Below are 17,231 nucleotides of genomic sequence, written 5' to 3'. Positions count from 1 at the left end.
CACTGTCTTCTGACCTTTGGTGTAGAGCTTTGTTGCAGTTATTAACTTTGTATGTACTGATATTCTTACCCAAGAGAGATTATGTGGTTAAGGTAGTTACAGTTTAGTATTTACAGAACTATAATTAGCAACACTAGTAATGGGTAGTGAGATTTAGCAGTTGACAGTCTTTTGTTTCTAATGGGTTTGCCTTTTAGACTCTAAGAACAAATATTATGACTGTATAGTTAAGTATTAGATTGGGAATTTGTACTTACATTAGTTCCCTTAAGTTCTGTCTGATCACCTCCTCTTTTGTACCTGTAGTCTTCCAGGCAGACTAGTTCACCCCAGTTACCTGTTTCCCCCTCTTTCAGTCAAGAGAGAAAGGGAGCATGTCTTCTGGGTCTAGCAAAGTGTCTCAGCTTACCAGGTCTGGATCTACCAAGTTCAAATTTGTCCAGGTGGGCCTGACTGGGTCTGGCTGCTGTGCTCAGCTTCTTCCTGCTGTAGCCCGTGTGAGTAGACCTGCTGTGCCCCTCTGGCAAGGAGTTCTGCTCCTGGATTAGTTGGGTGGGTCTTGCCCCCTTGCCTCTCTGCAGGGAGTTCTGCTGTAGGGTTCTATACCAGGCATGTCAGATAGAGGAGATTCCAGAGAGTCTGAAGAAGGTCCCCCACACATGCAGGCCCTGGGGGCTGGGTGGAGTAGTATTGCTGTATTTTAACAAGTGTTTGCTCAAAGTGTATATATTTTCATATTGTAAGAGTATACAAATAATTTTTTATTTTACATTTTTTGTTTAGTTTTAAAGCATTTTCTCTGTTTCTTTTCTAGCACTTAAGAAAATGTAGATTACTACAGGCTATGAAGCAGAAATGTAATTCATTTTTATTGCCTTAAAAGCAATTTGAAGTTGTTTCTTACTCATATATTAGTGATGTGTGAAAATTTCCAGTGGGCCAAGACTTCACTTTTTAATTTTTTTTAATTTTAAAAAGAATACAGATTAGAACTAAAACAGAAAAAAAATTTCAAGTGATACAAAATTTCACTTAGCAAAGTAATGTTAATTCCATAGTATTTGTTGTAGTACATAGTATTGTCTTCCAGCCAGTTATTCATATTATAAGATATATGTACATAAAATTGGAAGAAAAAAGAAATGTATAAGAAATTAAGAAGATAAAAAGTACAAACAATTGAAAAAAGGAGATAAAACAAATTAAGCATAATCTACTCTGTTCCATAGACCAGCACAAATGCACAGTACAGTTATCTAAACCATCTTGCTTACATACATAGATTAATCTTTTTTAAAAATTTTTATTCTTTTGGCAGAACCAGGGATTGAACTCAGGCCCTTATGCTTGCCAGGGAAGCACTTATTCCACTGAGCCATCTCCCTGGCCCCCACTTCCTCTCCTGTCCTTCTCAATTCAGTAATTCCTTCCTTTTGAATAAGTTCATTCCCTTGTCCCAATATCTGTTGTACCCTTCAAGATGTCATGTTTAATGACTAATACAGAAAATATCTTTCTGTATATGCTTTTCCCTCTTAGAGGGTTATTTCTATTAAGAATAATCCAGAAAAATGAGAGATATAGAAAATTATTAACAAAAGTGGTATTTTTCATATTCTTAATTTTTCAGACTTTATTTGAGGACAGTGGCTAAATTATATTTATTGCTATGTTGGCAGTGTCTTCTGTATTGTCAGTTTTATGGTAGATACTCTAAAATCAAATGAATGACTACATAAATTTTAATGAATATATGGAAAATAATTTATTATGGCTCTGGATATTGAGTGTAACTATTGTTGTTGTCTTTTTTGGCACAATTGCCTGTCAGATTATTAAATATAGAAACCTGGAGTTATTCTTTTTTTAAAATATATTGTAATTTTTGAAATGTTTTTATCATATTATGCAGGGACTTAAAGTTCAACATATCAATACTTGATGAAAAATACCTGCTTATTTATTTTTTGCAGAACCGGGGATTGAACACAGGCCCTTGCACTTGCCAGGGAAGTGCTTATTCCACTGAGCCATCTACCTGGCCCCAAGCCGGGGTTATTCTTGACTCTTTTTTCTTCAGTGAAACTCTTTTCTCCTATATTAGCCACTGATTGCTGTTAAGAAATTTGCACAAAGCCTAGTGACCTAAAATAGCAACACACACTTACTATCCCTCACAGTTTCTCTGAGAGGAGATGAGTTATTTCGGTTTGGGGACATTCATGAAGTCATAGTTACCTGTTGATGGGGGTTTTAGAAGGTGACTAGTTGATGGGGATTGCAGTATCCATTGTGAAAGTGCTCACTCATGAGGCTGTTATTGGTGCCTGCTGTTGATGAGGGTTTGGTCCATTTTCCTAGAGGCCTCTACAGAGGGTCTTTGTGGTATGGTAGCTTTCCTCTGGCTTCTCCTAGAACGGGCAATGTAAGAGAGTAGTCCAAGGGGCCATTTTGAGGGCTGAATGACATAGCCCCTCTCTTCTGTATTTCATTTCACTTGCATGTTCATTCATTTTCCTTCCAAAAGTTGTCTATGTCTGTCTGTCTGTCTGTCTGTCTGTCTGTCTGTCTGACTGACTGACTGTCTCTCTGCTCTCTCTGTCTAGAGGTGGGGGCAATACTGGTATCAGGGTGACTGCTGTTGGGATGGAAGATAGAGCCTGCTGTAGCTTGAAATCTTCATTGATGTTTCTGAAATGACCTGTCTGGGAAGAGCAAAGGGGTCTTACAGAAAAATAAATTCTAAATAAGTCTGGAGTGGGCCTTGAGGTGCTGCATTTCCACCACACGTACTTGTGGTGCCCACTCTGAAGGTCCTGTGAGTCACGGGGGACCTGGGTGCCAACTTGGGAGAACACTGGAACCACTTATAACACTTTAATAACTAGTCATGTATGGATCTCACCTGGATATTGCAATTTCATTAGTCTGGGATGCCTTCTGATTATTGGGCCCATACATGTTTCACAAGTGATCCTAATTTGTAGAAAGCATTGAGAAACCACTGGATTAGACAACTGAAAACTTGTTTTAAAACAAAATAAAGCAAGTAATGTGTTTCAGGGCCATGCTCCTCACTTGTTAAGTAGCCAGTCTTATAGCTACAGAAAAAAATTCTGTCCATACCCAGGAATGAACCTGCAGAGAGAGTTCTGGGTAATTTCTCCAGTGTCCCCTTTGCATGTTGTCACATAGTGGCAGAAAGAATTCCTACCTAAAGGGCACAGTCAAAATATAAAAAGGATGCAGTCAGCAGGCCCTCTGCTGAGTGAGTTTTCTCCTAGGCCCAGGAAGCTGGAGAGGCAGAGTAGCACTCCTTTCCTTTTTCCCTGAAAAAGAGACCCTTTCAGGTTCTTACACTAGGGAGACAATACAGCGTTTGCACATGTGAGTCTCATTTATTTCACTTAAGAGTATGGTTTCAATTTATATCCATTTACTGATAAAAGCCTCATATTTATACTTTTTATAGCTGAATAATATTCCACTGTATTAAAATACCACATCTTCTTTGTCCATTCCTCAGTTGATGAGCATTGCTTAGTTGCTTCCAAGATTTAGCTATGACAAATGTTGCTGCTGTCAACGTGGATATACATAAATCTGAAAGATGAAATAAAATTTGAAGGGTATAATAGACACTGTGAAAAGGGAATGAACCTGTACAAAAGGAAGGAATTACTGAGAGAAGAAGGACAGGGGAGAGAGTCAGGGAAATAGATATGCTTATGTATATAAGCAGGATGACTTGGATAATTGTACTGTGGATTTCTGCTGGTCTTGGAAAGGAGCAGTTAACACTTAATTTTTGTTTGTTTTCTTTTTAATTTTTTTCTCTTCTAAATTTCTTATAACCGTTTTCTTTCTTTTTTCAATTTTGCATGCATAAATATGGTAATCTAAGCAACTAATTCGAAGACAGCACTATTCAACACAGCAAACAGTCCAATTCATGTTATTTTGTTCAGTGAAGTTCTGTATCATTTCTAATTTTTTCTTTTATATTACTATTCTGTATTCTCTTTCTAAAAAAGAGTGAGACCCTAAGTGAGGGCCAAACTAAGAACTTGTGTCCTACCTATATGTCAATGATGGCCTACTAGATAGGAATCTTTCAAATGGTCTTGGAGACACTGGACAGGCAGACAAAGCCTGAGCACCTTCTCTCTCAGCTCTCTTAACTAAAGCCCACTCAGTTCCTTTGGATAAGTGATTGAGTAGACATTGACCAAACATGAGACATGTTCCTATTAACTTGTTGCCTTCAAGTCCATGTTACTTGGATTGATTTTTGTTTCTGGATGGTTTAGATTGGACGGCTGATTATTGGGCAGAATGGCATCCTGTCGACCCCTGCAGTTTCCTGCATCATCAGGAAGATCAAGGCAGCTGGTGGAATCATCCTAACAGCCAGCCACTGTCCTGGAGGGCCAGGCGGAGAGTTTGGAGTGAAGTTTAACGTTGCCAATGGAGGTATGTGGTTCAGAAAATCCCTCCATCATGACTTCTTTCCTATTATGTTATCACAGTTTTCTGATGATCCTCTATGGTGGAAAAGCCAGGCAGAGAGGAAGGAATTGTCTCAGAAGAATCCAGAAAGTTGTCCAAAATATGAGATAGGAAAGTAACATAACAGGCTCTAAGATCCATTTGGTTGGTCGCTTGGTCTCCCAAACTGAGAAATGATTGAACATTTAACACTCATCTGACAGGAGAATAATTGAATAGTTAATGCTCATCACTAGGTGATAAGTTTGGGACATGCCTAGGAGGTTATTTAGGCCATTTTGCTCATTTTACAGATAAACAAATCAGTGTCCTAAAGCCTGACTTGCTGCTGAAGGTTATGTAGTGGCTCAAAGAAAGACACGCTTCTTAGCCCAAGCCCTGGGCTTGCTTACAGTGCTGGCTTTCTTTCAGTGAAATGCACAGAATGGCTTCATTTGTACTTACATTGGTACAAGTTTATATTAGTAACAAAGTGGGATATATGTATGAAGGTGAATCTCTTTAAAAATTGACTATAAAACAAAATAGTGAGCAAAATAAAGGGATTCCATATATCCACTACTTCTTTTCCATCTTGTTATCCTTTTCCCCCCTAAAATTCAGCATAAAGACATTTTGTATCTACACACTTATGTATCTCTCAAAAAGAAAGACACATTCCTGCATAACTACAGTAACATATCTAACAGAAATAACATTTATTCTTTAATCTCATCTGAAATCTAATCAGTAGTCAAATTTCCCCATTGATCTTTGAAATCATATTTACAGCTGTTTTATTCAAGTGGGGATGCAACTCCAAACCATAAATTTGTTTACTATGACTCTTGCATCGCTTTTGAACAGCAATGCTGACTGAGGACTGAATTTTAAGCAACAACAGTTATCATTATGAATTATTCCTGGCCTCAGGTGAAACATATTCTAAAAGGAGTTTATTACCTGTCCCTCCTGGCAGCAATTTTGCACGTTATCCAACCCAAAATCTTTATTCATGTTGAGTGTCAACCATGCTCTGTAACTGCAAGGCAAGAAACTATGGCAAATACACACATGCCTGAGGCTGTGTACTTTAGAAAGAAAACTTAGGCAGCTCATAGTTCTGGAGGACAAAAGTTCCAAATCAGTGGCCTCATCTGTTCTGCCTCTGGTGAAAGTCTTCTGGCCACATCCTATGATGGCAGATGGTCTGCGAGAGGGAGACAACAGTCAGTTACTGATGAGACAGGAAGCTAGAGGGATTCAGGTGCCAGGGCATCTCTTTTTCCAACTTGCTATCTCAGGAACTAACCAGAAAACCACAAGAGCTATATTAATCCCTTCTAGGGGTGATACCTTCAGCAGTGTAGCCATCTTCCACTAGGCTAAAGGATTCACCACATCAGTTCCACCACACTTGAGATCTAGTTTCTAGAATATGAACTTTTTGGGGACACATTCAAACCATAGCCAAATAAAAGCAATTTATAATCCCATTTTGCAGACAAAATTACAGGAAGCTTCAGTGATGGGTAAGGGTTGAATTTATCACAGCATTTACCAAAGCTAAAGATCCCTCTAACATTTGTTTATGCTTGCAGGTCTAAGCAGTATTGATGAAATTGATATTCCTCATGGTGTAGAGACTTAGATGTTCTTTTTTCTCCTACTCAATGTAGAATAAGATCTTCTAACATCCTTCTTTAGAAGTTTCAGGCATTTGTCTCTTCTGGCTGTGTGTTGCAAAACTATATCTTATTCAGACAGATAGTGAGGTTAAACTCAACTGCCTACATTGTAGGGTAATAATAATTAGCTTCTCTTCTGGAGGGTTAACAACTTAAGTTTGCAGACCAAAAATTAGAGAAAAATAAAGGCTGCAAGGACAGCCAACATTTTGGCCCTAGCCTTTCAAGGTCATGAGGACACAGGACATAGGAGAACCTGTACTGTAACATTATGTAACTCAGCTGTGTCCCAAATTTTCTGATCAGGAAGATTATGGGGCCACAGAGAAAAGAGATCAATGATGTAGAGTGTGCCTAAGGAGAGTCACATGGAGAGAAAACATTCACTCATCACTTTCACAGAAAGCAAATTGATCAGGCAATGGCTGTGACTCATCCACATGGCTGACACTGACAAAGGATCTACAACCTGCAATACAGGGTTTCAGGCTAATCCTGAGGGGATTTGACTGACCTTGTCAGATACAAAAGTTACATTTCTTGTTATATAGGTCTTGCTTTATCTTGGTCTTAACCATCCAGCAGAAAAGTATAAATACAAAGTATAAAAAGAAAAGCCAAATTAATAGGCTGAGTTGTAAAAGGCTCAAGTCAATGACTTCTGACATTGCCAGTCTTATGGATAGCCCACTACTATTATGGACCACTGGACTATATTGGAATATTTTTCTGAATTCATGCACCTACAATATTTAAATAACAATGGAATACCCATCTCTGTCTGACAAAACTAAACAAAAGGACCATTTTGAATCTGTGTATTCAAAATAGTTAGGATAGATATACAGCTACTTCCCCTTAATTCAGTGAAAAGAAAGATTTGTACCAATAGTGTTTTTGTGGACAGGATATCATGTCTGCATCTTGTACTATGAATAACCACTATGAAGACAACAATATGCAATGTATTAATTATTGAAACTGTGGTAGTAATCAGTTTTGAAACCATCTATTGCTATTTGTTTCTCAATAAAATTATTAAAAAGAACTATATCTTAGAGATGAAAAACTAAGTTTCCCTGTAGGCACAGGGACTCAGGACATTTTTAAAGTTGGGTGCCTTTAAAATATAGTTAGAGGACAGGAACATTTAGAGCATGTTTTTAAGAAGAAGGGAAGATGAAGACAGTGTTGGGGAGAAGTAGAAACAATGGAAAATGCTGGTGTTTTAAATACTTATGATAGGCTGGTTACCATGCTCAGCATGTTTTGTGCATCATTCCATTTAACTCTCATAAGAAACTGATGAAGGAAATGAAGGATCAAATGATTAAAAATGCTTAACCAGTGTCACAGAGTTAGTGAATTGTGGAACCAATTTACATTCTAGATCCCAGAAAAGGGGCAGAACTTTTATAGAAAAAAACATAAATGGATACAGATGTCACTAGGAGGGACATAGAACAGAAGTTATGGGAAATAGTTGCCTAAAGCTGTTCAGAAAATACTAAGAAGAGTCCGTTGTTACGACAGTGGGACAAGACTAGAGAAGAATCTTGGGCTAAATGGAGATATTTTTCAAAAGGTATTCTGTGGGCCAAATCACTCCTTAAGTTTTAAGGAACTATGTCAAATATTTTTTGTCAATCCTCATTTTAAAACTTAGGAGTACTATAATGGTGATGCTTTTAGAGCTTTCAATGTTAACAAATAGACAGTTGTGGCACAAATGTCAAAAGTTTTGCACTACTGGATTAGAGTGAATTGGGGAAAGTTATTAATGTACCTGATTACATTCATACATCAATAGGCAGTAGAGCTGGGAGGAGAAATTATATTTTCTTTTTTTAGGTAACTTGGGACACTGTAGTTTAAATCTGGAATCCCTCACTTCTGTCAAGTGAATATCCTGTTTGTGCCTCATATCCTGAATAAAGCTGATTGCATAACCAGGTCTCCCTAACAGGTGTGAAACTATTTTTAGGAGAGATGTATCATTGCTTAGGAGCGGATTAAAACAAAACATGTGAGTTCTTAGCCTACAGAGAATAGGTGAGGGTGACCAAATTTCCTCCCAGTAGATGAATACAGGGTAAGACATGCTCAAGGTAATTAAACCATGAATCTTCTGTTTAGGAAATGAATGAATCTCTCTTCTTCTATGTGCAGGATAGTAACATTTCTTTGGTTGAAATTCCTGAGACTTTTTAAAAAAATGTATTTTGGGTGTTCACATCTTAGGTCCAGCCCCAGATGTTGTCTCAGACAAAATATATCAGATCAGCAAAACTATTGAGGAATATGCCATTTGTCCGGATCTTCGAATTGACCTATCTCGACTAGGAAGACAAGAATTTGACCTGGAGAACAAATTCAAACCATTCAGAGGTAGTAGACAGAAAACATACATTTTGGGGAAGTCAGAACAACTCCATGGATGGGGACCTCCAAAGGGCATGGGGTGCCTTCCAAGGGGCATGGGGAGCCTTCCAAGGGGAATGGGGAGCCTTCCAAGGGGACTCCATACAATGGAATCCAGGTGTGCATGGGTGGGGTGTAGTCTTTGTCTTGTGAGTGACCAGTGGTGTCCACAAGGGAGCACATTCATAAAAATTACTGAATTATCACTCTGAAGGGGGACTTTGGACAACAGGTGGAAAACTGTATTTGATACAGAAAAAAATGGGAGTGACCAAATATTAATATCTGGATGCTTTGAGAAACCACTTCCCAAACTCTCTGTCATTTTCAACACAGGAAAAAATTTTATGATTGACTACTTTACAGTATTCATGAAATAGACTCTCACTTTCTAAAGCTTGTCTTTGATTTTTTAGTCAATTAAAGTGAAGACCTGAAATGCTTTAGTTAAGCCAATTGCTAATCATTCAATGGGGTTATTAAAATTCCAATAGGAGGAGATGTTTCTTTTATGAGCCAGAGCTATGTGATTCAGTTTAATTTAGCACAATTATTGATCACTATCTCTGTATCAGTATTATGTTACAAAGGAATTCAGTAACTACCAAACATATTTAGACAAGTGGTTTGAGAACTAAAGAACCAGAATGACATTACTTTAGTGCCCCTACAAGTTTGAATATAGATTGTATTAAAATGGCATCCTTGTTGTATAGGTAATTGAACTCTGTCGTACAGATAACATACCTGGTTCATGCCCATGTGATATTTTAGTGACAGCAAAGCTTAAAATGTAGTATGCAGGGATCATAGTGTTGGGCCAATGTTGTGAAATCTTTCCAGTTGTTCTCTCAGTTCGTGAGCAGAATTTATTGAAAGCCATGATGGCCAATGGAGGGACCAGTGCCTGCTTTATCAACCTAGTTGCAAGTGTGCCCGTGCACATGTATGCATTCACATGGAGGGGCTAGACAACTGTAGAATGGACACCTTCAGTTGAACAGGACAATTCAAATGTGCTTGACCACATGTGGTGGAAAGCCTAAGCTGTAAAAGAAATAAATACCAGGCATTTCAATCAGGAAAAAGCTCTCTCTCCTTTTTCTATTTGTTATCTTCACATTATTTATAGTTGTCCAGGAGACCCAAATCTTGGCGCTCAGATTCAGGCTGTTTACTGCAGCCACTTTGCTAGTTGGATTGCTTTCCTAAAATGCTGCTGATCACCAGGAGGTGGGTGGAGGGATTCCTTGGCTCCCAAGAAGAATGTGGGGATAATTACTCAAGAAAATTTATGTTTCAAGTGTTGAGCAAGGCCTGAATTAATTGGAAACAAATCAGTCCTTGGCATTTCACCTTAAAATGTTAGGAGCATGAACTATTTGATGTAAATTTTTGATTCACGTGGACCTCTGGCTTCCTCGTTTTTCATGTTGCTGTTTGGTTCTCTGTGTTATCTGTTATAAGTACCAAATGTTTTTTGGTAAATACTTTGATAGTTGATGATTCTGAATTAAATTACCAAAATTATTATCTGAAATTATTGAATAAAAATTCTAAAGTACTTGGGGCATAATGTTTTATTTATTTTTGCAATATTGGGAATTGCACTCAGGGCCTTCGCACTGAGCTACTTCCTAAGCCCTTTTTTTATTTTGAGACCAAATCTCACTAAGTCTTTTGGGCTGGGCTGAAACTCACAGTCCTCCTGCCTCAGCCTCCCAGAGTGCTGAGATTACAGGTGTGTGCTACTGTACCTACTTTAATATTTTATTTTATAGATTAATTTTTACTGTGGTAAAACATACATAACAAATTTATATAGCATAAAATTAAGCATTTTAACTATGTCAATGTACAGTTCATACAGATTAATTTTCATTTTCTAGATTGATAGCTCTCTCATTTTAAAAAATAACTAAAATAGTCCATGTTCTATGAAGTAAGTAATAGAACACTGACTATTTTTTAAGTTAGTAATTTTCTATAATGATTTATGTGTAAGAAAAGGTATTTTTAGTGTATATAATAAGATGAAGAGATAATTTTATATCATGTGTTAAAAATCTCAGTCATTAAATATTACATCTGGATGTACTGAAAATTATTGAAGGTGGATTGATTGGTAATATCATCAGCACTTGTTTAACCATTTCAGGGCTCCAGAGTAGCAGGCATTTAAAAAATGAGGAAGGGGAACAGGAAAAGGGAATCAAGATATCTCATGTACAAGTACACATTCCTTATGATGAATGTGATCATTATGTATACATAATTGATACCAATAACCTTAAGAAAAAGAATGAATAATGGAATGTAGATATGCACAACAAGTAAATGTAATGCCTATCTGCAGCTTAACAAAAAGCCATATAAGACATTACTGGGAGAGTGCAATTTAACATAGGGCATATATTAAATAATCATATTTTATTAATATACTTTTTAATGAATAATTAATATTTGAAAAATAATATACATAGATTTTAAAATGAATTAAAAGTAATGCTTCTAAAATATAATTAAAAGTAAAATGAGGTTTTAGTTTCTTTTTTTTTTGTTTTTTTTTGGCGGGGGCAGAACCGGGGATTGAACTCAGGCCCTTGCACTTGCCAGGCAAGCACTTATTCTACTGAGCTATCTCCCTGGCCCCAAGGTTTTAGTTTTTAAGAGTCAAATATTTACTACTGCTAGCAAAATTACTTTCTGAGCAATATGTACCAACTAAGAAGTTTGAAAGATGTGATTTATTTTGTCAAGGAAATGAAAAATACTTATTTTGGAGTCTTGATAATCCAGTGATATCAGACCCTGGAGAGCACTTTTGTTCAATGAGGATTTTCGAATATTTGGCATACCCTGGAAATTGGGTACTACGCAGGTACAAAATAGACTTATGCAAATGCAGAAATAACTGTATAGCTTTGTCACTAACTTTGCACTTGGATCTGTTGGGTACAAGGGCATTTGGAAAATAGGGGTCACTACTGAGGTCACTTCTTTCTTTGCTTCATAGCAGCAGAGTCATTCTTTGGCAGAGCCCCACAGGAAAGGCCGCTGGGAATGCCAAGATGCCTGCCTGCATTGCTCTGTGTGTGGTTTTGGGGGAAAAGAGGTGGAAAGAAAGGGCTGCAGGAGTGAAACAGCATATATTATCTTACTTATATGGTTTTACACTTAAAAGAATTTGTGACTTGATACTACTTTCATACATTAATCAAAAACTTTGAGGGCCAGTGAGATAGCTCAGTGAACAAAGTGCCTGCTTTGGCAAGCACAGGGACCAGGGTTTGATTCCTATCCTGCATGCCACACCCCTGGGGTACACTGAGCCTGGGACAGGGCCTGGGCATGGTGGCGCACACCTGTAATCCCAGGGCTGGGGAGGTTGAAAACAGAAGGGTCACTATGAGTCTGAGCTGCATAGGGAGACCCTGTACCAAATACACAAATGAAAAAAAAAAACTTTGTAATGTCTCATTTGTGCTTCATCATTTTTGTTTATAAATGGATGCTTCATTTCACAGAAGTATGTGGGTTGGGATGGGCTTGTGCTCAGAGTTTCATGCCTTTGGGATAGTGATTCTTTCTTATATCTTTTTAAGTCTTTCTCTTGGCTATGGCCATTGACATCCTTTTGTTTCCCCATTGTCAGTGGAGATTGTGGACCCTGTGGATATCTATCTCAATCTCCTGCGGACCATCTTTGACTTTAACACCATCAAGGGTTTGCTGACTGGGCCCGGCCAGCTGAAGATCCGCATTGACGCTATGCACGGAGGTGAGCTGATGGTTTTCTACACATTTCTGGGAAAGAAATATGAGGGAGAACTCTGCGCTTGTTGAGCCCCTGAGACTAGGGAGAAGGACGATTCATAGGTACACAATTCGTATATCTTCAGATATTTGTAACACTTTGGGAAACTCCGGGACTCCAGTTTCTTTCTTCTGATGTAAATGAAAATAAAAGTTGAACAAATAAATTATAGGATATGCTCATGAGGGTGTAGAAAACTAACTTTCTTTCTTTCTTTCTTTCTTTCTTTCTTTCTTTCTTTCTTTCTTTCTTCTTTCTTTCTTTCTGAATCTGTGTCATAACCTATACTTTAGTAATTCAAATGAAGTTTGTTATGAAAATAATTTGTTCCCCAAACCCATTCTTCTTCCAATTGCCTATTTTCTAGAGGCAACCCTCCAACTTTTAAAAAACTATTTATTTAGTTTGTAGCTGCCTATCACTGTATACTATTAGTATATACCTTCTTACTGTTATTGCAGTTTAAAGTATTATTGAATGCAAAGTTTCCTTTGTGGCTCTTTTTTAAAAAAATTTTTTTCAGTACTGGAGATTGAACCTGGGACCTTGTGCTTGCCAGGAAGGCACTTTAGCTACTGAGCTATATTCCTGGCCCATCCTTTGTGGCTCTCTGTAGTCAAATCTCTCCCCTTTTGCTCAGGAAACTATTTACCTTCTTTCCACTTCCATAGTTCAACCTTTTCCAGAACACAGTATAAAGGGGGCCACAAAATTTGTAGATTTTCACATCAGTTTTTTATCAGCATGTTTGAGATACATTCATGCTGTTCCATGTATTCTTAGTTGTTCCTTGTTACTGCTGTATAGTAATCCATTGTATTGATGTACTACAATTTGTTTATCCATTTGCTAATTGGTGGAAAGTACAATCCCCAAATTTTGGGTTATTAAAGCTTCTATGACTATTCACGAACAAAGCTTTATGGGAATATATGCTTCTATCAGTCCTGGGTTAGTACCTAGGCAAGGTATTGCTGAGTCTGATGACAAGTATGTCTAATTTATATAAGAAACTGTCAAATTGTTTTCCCAAAGTCACTGTACATTTATGCTACACCTAGAGTATAAGGTTTTAGTTGCTCTGTATCGTTGCCAATGCCTGGTGTGTTAGTCAGCTTTTCATTGCTGTAACAAAATATCCAAGAAAGTTCAAGGAGGAAAGCTTTGTCTTAGCTGGTGGTTTTCAAGGTTGCAGTCCATGATCGGCTGGCTCCATTGCTTTAGGCCTGTGATCAGGCAGAAGCATCATGGCAGAAGAGCACAGTGGAGGACAGTTGCTTGTTACATGGAAGAGAAGCCCCTCCCAGGTACCCGTCCCGTGGAGCGGTGCCAACCCATCCACTCATCCCACAAGCCAACCATCTTCAGAGTTAATCTCACAGATATACCTGGAAGTGCGTTGTACCAATTCCTAGGTGTTGGCAGGATCAACTATCATAGATGGCATTGCTGGCCTTTTAAATTTCAGCCATTCTTCTATATCTTCTTAGCCTCTGTTCAGATATTACTGATACCATTGAAAAAGTTTTTATCCCCCAGTATAAGTTTTGTTTCCTCTAAGTTTCTTTTTGCTTGTTTCAATGTCGTGTTAAGTGCATTCTTCAAAATTTTAGTGATCCACGAATGTGTGGCATACTTAAGATTGAGGCACTCGAGAATCTGTAGGGAGCTCTGAGCCCATGGGTCTTACCTTCCATGAGATATCTTCTAAGAGTATTGGGTTGAATATTATCGTTCTTTCCTGTTGGGCTCATTGTCTTCCCCAGAAAAAGATCTTTCAGGTTCTTGCCTTAAGAGTATTTGACTTAGAGAAAAGACAGCTCCTTTTCCCAGATAGTTTGAACAACATTTCTGCAGCTGAGCTTCATCACTTGGCTGGTCTCGTATATCTGTCTCTGAATCAGTCATTCTGGCCAGAGTCTATAGGTCATGGAATGAGCAGACCTAGGTCAACTACTCAGCCTTAGAGGAGGTGAGATTTAGCCACACAGAGATCATTTGAACTCTGATGGGAAAGGAAGTGGTTTTCTAAAAGAAACCTCAAGTACTTCTACTACAGGAAGAGAAATAGGAACTGGACAGGCAAACCGAAGAGGTATTCCCTATTTGAGAACTGGTGAGAAAAAAATGAAGGCAGCGCTTTGTGTACTTCAGCTGACAGGATCATGTGGCAGGCTCTCAATGTGCCTTATGTCCTAATCTAGGCTCTGTTCTCTTGCTTGCAATGTTCTTTCCATCTGGATGGCCTCCCCATCACCTCTGTCATGTTTATATTCTTCCTTCCAATATCCTCAGAAATCCTGCTTCCTCCTGGTAGTCTTACCTGCGGTGGTTGCTTCTCTTAAGCCAGGGATGAAATTATTCCACTAATGTGCATTGCATGGCACCTCTCTTTTATTCTTTTTATTTTGTTTTTTCTTTTAATTTATTTTTATTAGTTTATGTCTGCAGTACACCACAATCTCCTTGCTTGTGGGTAGGCAGTCTGTGGACAGAACCCATCTTCACTTTTTCCACATCTCTGCTTCCACCTGTCCCTCCCCTCCAATTCTTGGCCCCTTTCTCTTTGCAAAAGATCAAAAATCCCTACTTTCTAACATCTTTTATTTAGCTTTTTATTTTCTGGGTTTCTCATGTATGAGAAAGCATATGATTTTTAAGCTTGTGTGTCTGACTTATTTCACATCATATCCATTTTCCTGCAAATGACTGAGGTGCATCCTTCCTCGTGGCACAGGAGCACTCCCCTGTGTGCCTTTGCTTTGCTTTTGATGTAAGGTCTTGCTACGCAGTCCAGGCTAGCCTTGAACTCAGAGGTGCTCCTTCCTCAGCAGCATCTCTCTTTGTCTTAATCTTTCTATAGATTTGCCTCAACCCACCTCTAGATTATGGGTCCCAGCATTTAGAAACAGAGCAGGGGCTGGGGAGATAGCTCAGTAGAATAAGTCTTTCCTAACAAGTACAACAACCTGAGTTCAATCGCCAGTTCTGAAAAAAAAAACAAAACTGAAAAGAAAAAGAGAAAAAAAAGAAACAGAGTGCTATCATCTCTGCACTTTACACAATTGTGAAGTAAGGCTCTAAAGCACTTATTTTGCAAAATGTGCTTAGTTTTACAGTAAACGATGCTTCAGTGGCTTTTAGCATTTAATTATACACTGATTACACAAAGAGCATTGCTAGAAACATTTATTATGTTTGTATATATTCAGCTAAAGCATTCACTACGTGAAAAGCAGCAGATAATGAATCATTGTAAAATAATTGATTTCTTTTTGGAAACATTTTAGAAAGCTTTGGAGAGAAAAATTTCATCTAGCTGGATTCTTGAATATATCTTCAATATGCTAACACAGTCAAGAGACTATAGTAGATATTCAATAAATAATAGTTGAAATGCATATTAGTTTGTGTTGTGTCTTGGAAAAGCCTGTAGAATTTATCTTTTCTTTCCGGCCTATTAAGTGCTTTCTTGCCTAAACAGAATACCCATGGGAGAGGACTCGGCCAGCATTTCACATCCTTCTATATCTTTTTTTAGTTATGGGACCTTACGTGAGAAAAGTTCTATGTGATGAGCTGGGAGCTCCAGCCAATTCTGCAATAAACTGTGTTCCCCTGGAGGACTTCGGAGGGCAGCACCCCGACCCAAACCTGACCTATGCGACGACCCTCCTGGAAGCCATGAAAGGCGGAGAGTATGGGTTTGGAGCTGCCTTTGATGCTGATGGAGTAAGTTGGAAAGTTTTCCATCTTCTGACCTTTCTACCACATAACAAACTGAGCTCTGGGTAGAGTTAATGACTGCATGCAGCCTATGTGACAGCGCCATGGGGCCCTAACTGGCCAAGCAATAGTTTGCTTGTTAAGTGGGTAAATATTGCCCTTTAATAACCTTTACTGTTCTTAGTTTCAGATTAACATGTTGTAAATAATTTTTTAAACAGAAACATATTAATGCAATAAATCTTTATTTGCAGCTGGCTCCGTTGAAAGCGCCACAGTAAGGAACTGGCCATCGCAGCAGAAACTGCTGCTTGCTGTTCTGTTGGGTAGGGTCAGAGGCTCCTGCAGTGTGGAGTGCTTGTCCACTTTTCAGCAGGTGGAGCACATTCCTAGCTGTGTCAGACTTTTGGACACTTCCTATTTGGGGATTTATAAGGTTTCTCATGCTCTCTTTGGCCTCGTGCAAATTGTTTCAGGTTGTTTAAATATAAGACTGCAGTGAAGTGACTTGGGATGGCTATGGGAATGGGCTGCCGGCAGCAGATGCTTCGGCCTGATAATTTCCACACATTCCTTCCCCCAGGACCGTTATATGATTCTTGGCCAAAACGGCTTCTTTGTGAGTCCTTCCGACTCCCTGGCCATCATCGCCGCCAATCTCTCCTGCATTCCGTATTTCCGTCAGATGGGGGTTCGGGGATTCGGGAGAAGTATGCCAACCAGCACGGCGCTGGACAGGTAAGCAAGGCCGCCCGAGTGAAATGCTGGGATGTGAGCCACAGCGGCCCCTTTGTCGGCAGCTGGCGTTCATTCTCTTCTACCCCCTGGGAACTTGGCGAAAGCATGGGAACTTGGAGACGTGCTGAGCTGGGCTGGGCAGAGGAGCGGGGCATTGGGAGGCCTGAGCTTCATTCTCGTTTCTTATTTGGTCTGCCTCTCTTTGCTTTCTGATCTGTCGAATGGGGATAATAATACTATCATCCTTATATGGCTTGTTATGGGGTATGAATGAGGTGACTTGTATAACACATCTTGCAGAGCACCCTGGATGCAACAAATCTTTCAGGAATGTTTAGTAATAGAACTTACTA

The 17,231-nt window shown here is 38.8% G+C and overlaps 1 protein-coding gene across 1 annotated transcript in view; it reads left to right on the top strand.

Moving 5' to 3' along the window:
- The window catches only part of Pgm5 (phosphoglucomutase 5), a 204,185-nt gene that overhangs the window by 33,424 nt on the left and 153,530 nt on the right, over nt 1-17,231 (top strand). The window contains exons 2-6 of the mRNA XM_004637168.2: nt 4,311-4,473; nt 8,418-8,564; nt 12,253-12,378; nt 15,956-16,146; nt 16,724-16,878. Of these exons, the coding sequence (XP_004637225.1) occupies nt 4,311-4,473; nt 8,418-8,564; nt 12,253-12,378; nt 15,956-16,146; nt 16,724-16,878 (782 nt within the window). The remainder of the gene's footprint in view (nt 1-4,310; nt 4,474-8,417; nt 8,565-12,252; nt 12,379-15,955; nt 16,147-16,723; nt 16,879-17,231) is intronic.

Source organism: Octodon degus, unplaced genomic scaffold, assembly GCF_000260255.1.
Source record: "Octodon degus isolate 3935 unplaced genomic scaffold, OctDeg1.0 scaffold00087, whole genome shotgun sequence".
NCBI lineage: Eukaryota > Metazoa > Chordata > Mammalia > Rodentia > Octodontidae > Octodon > Octodon degus.
The sequence above is the reverse complement of the archived record's forward strand: the minus strand, read 5'-3'. Positions and strand labels throughout refer to the sequence as shown.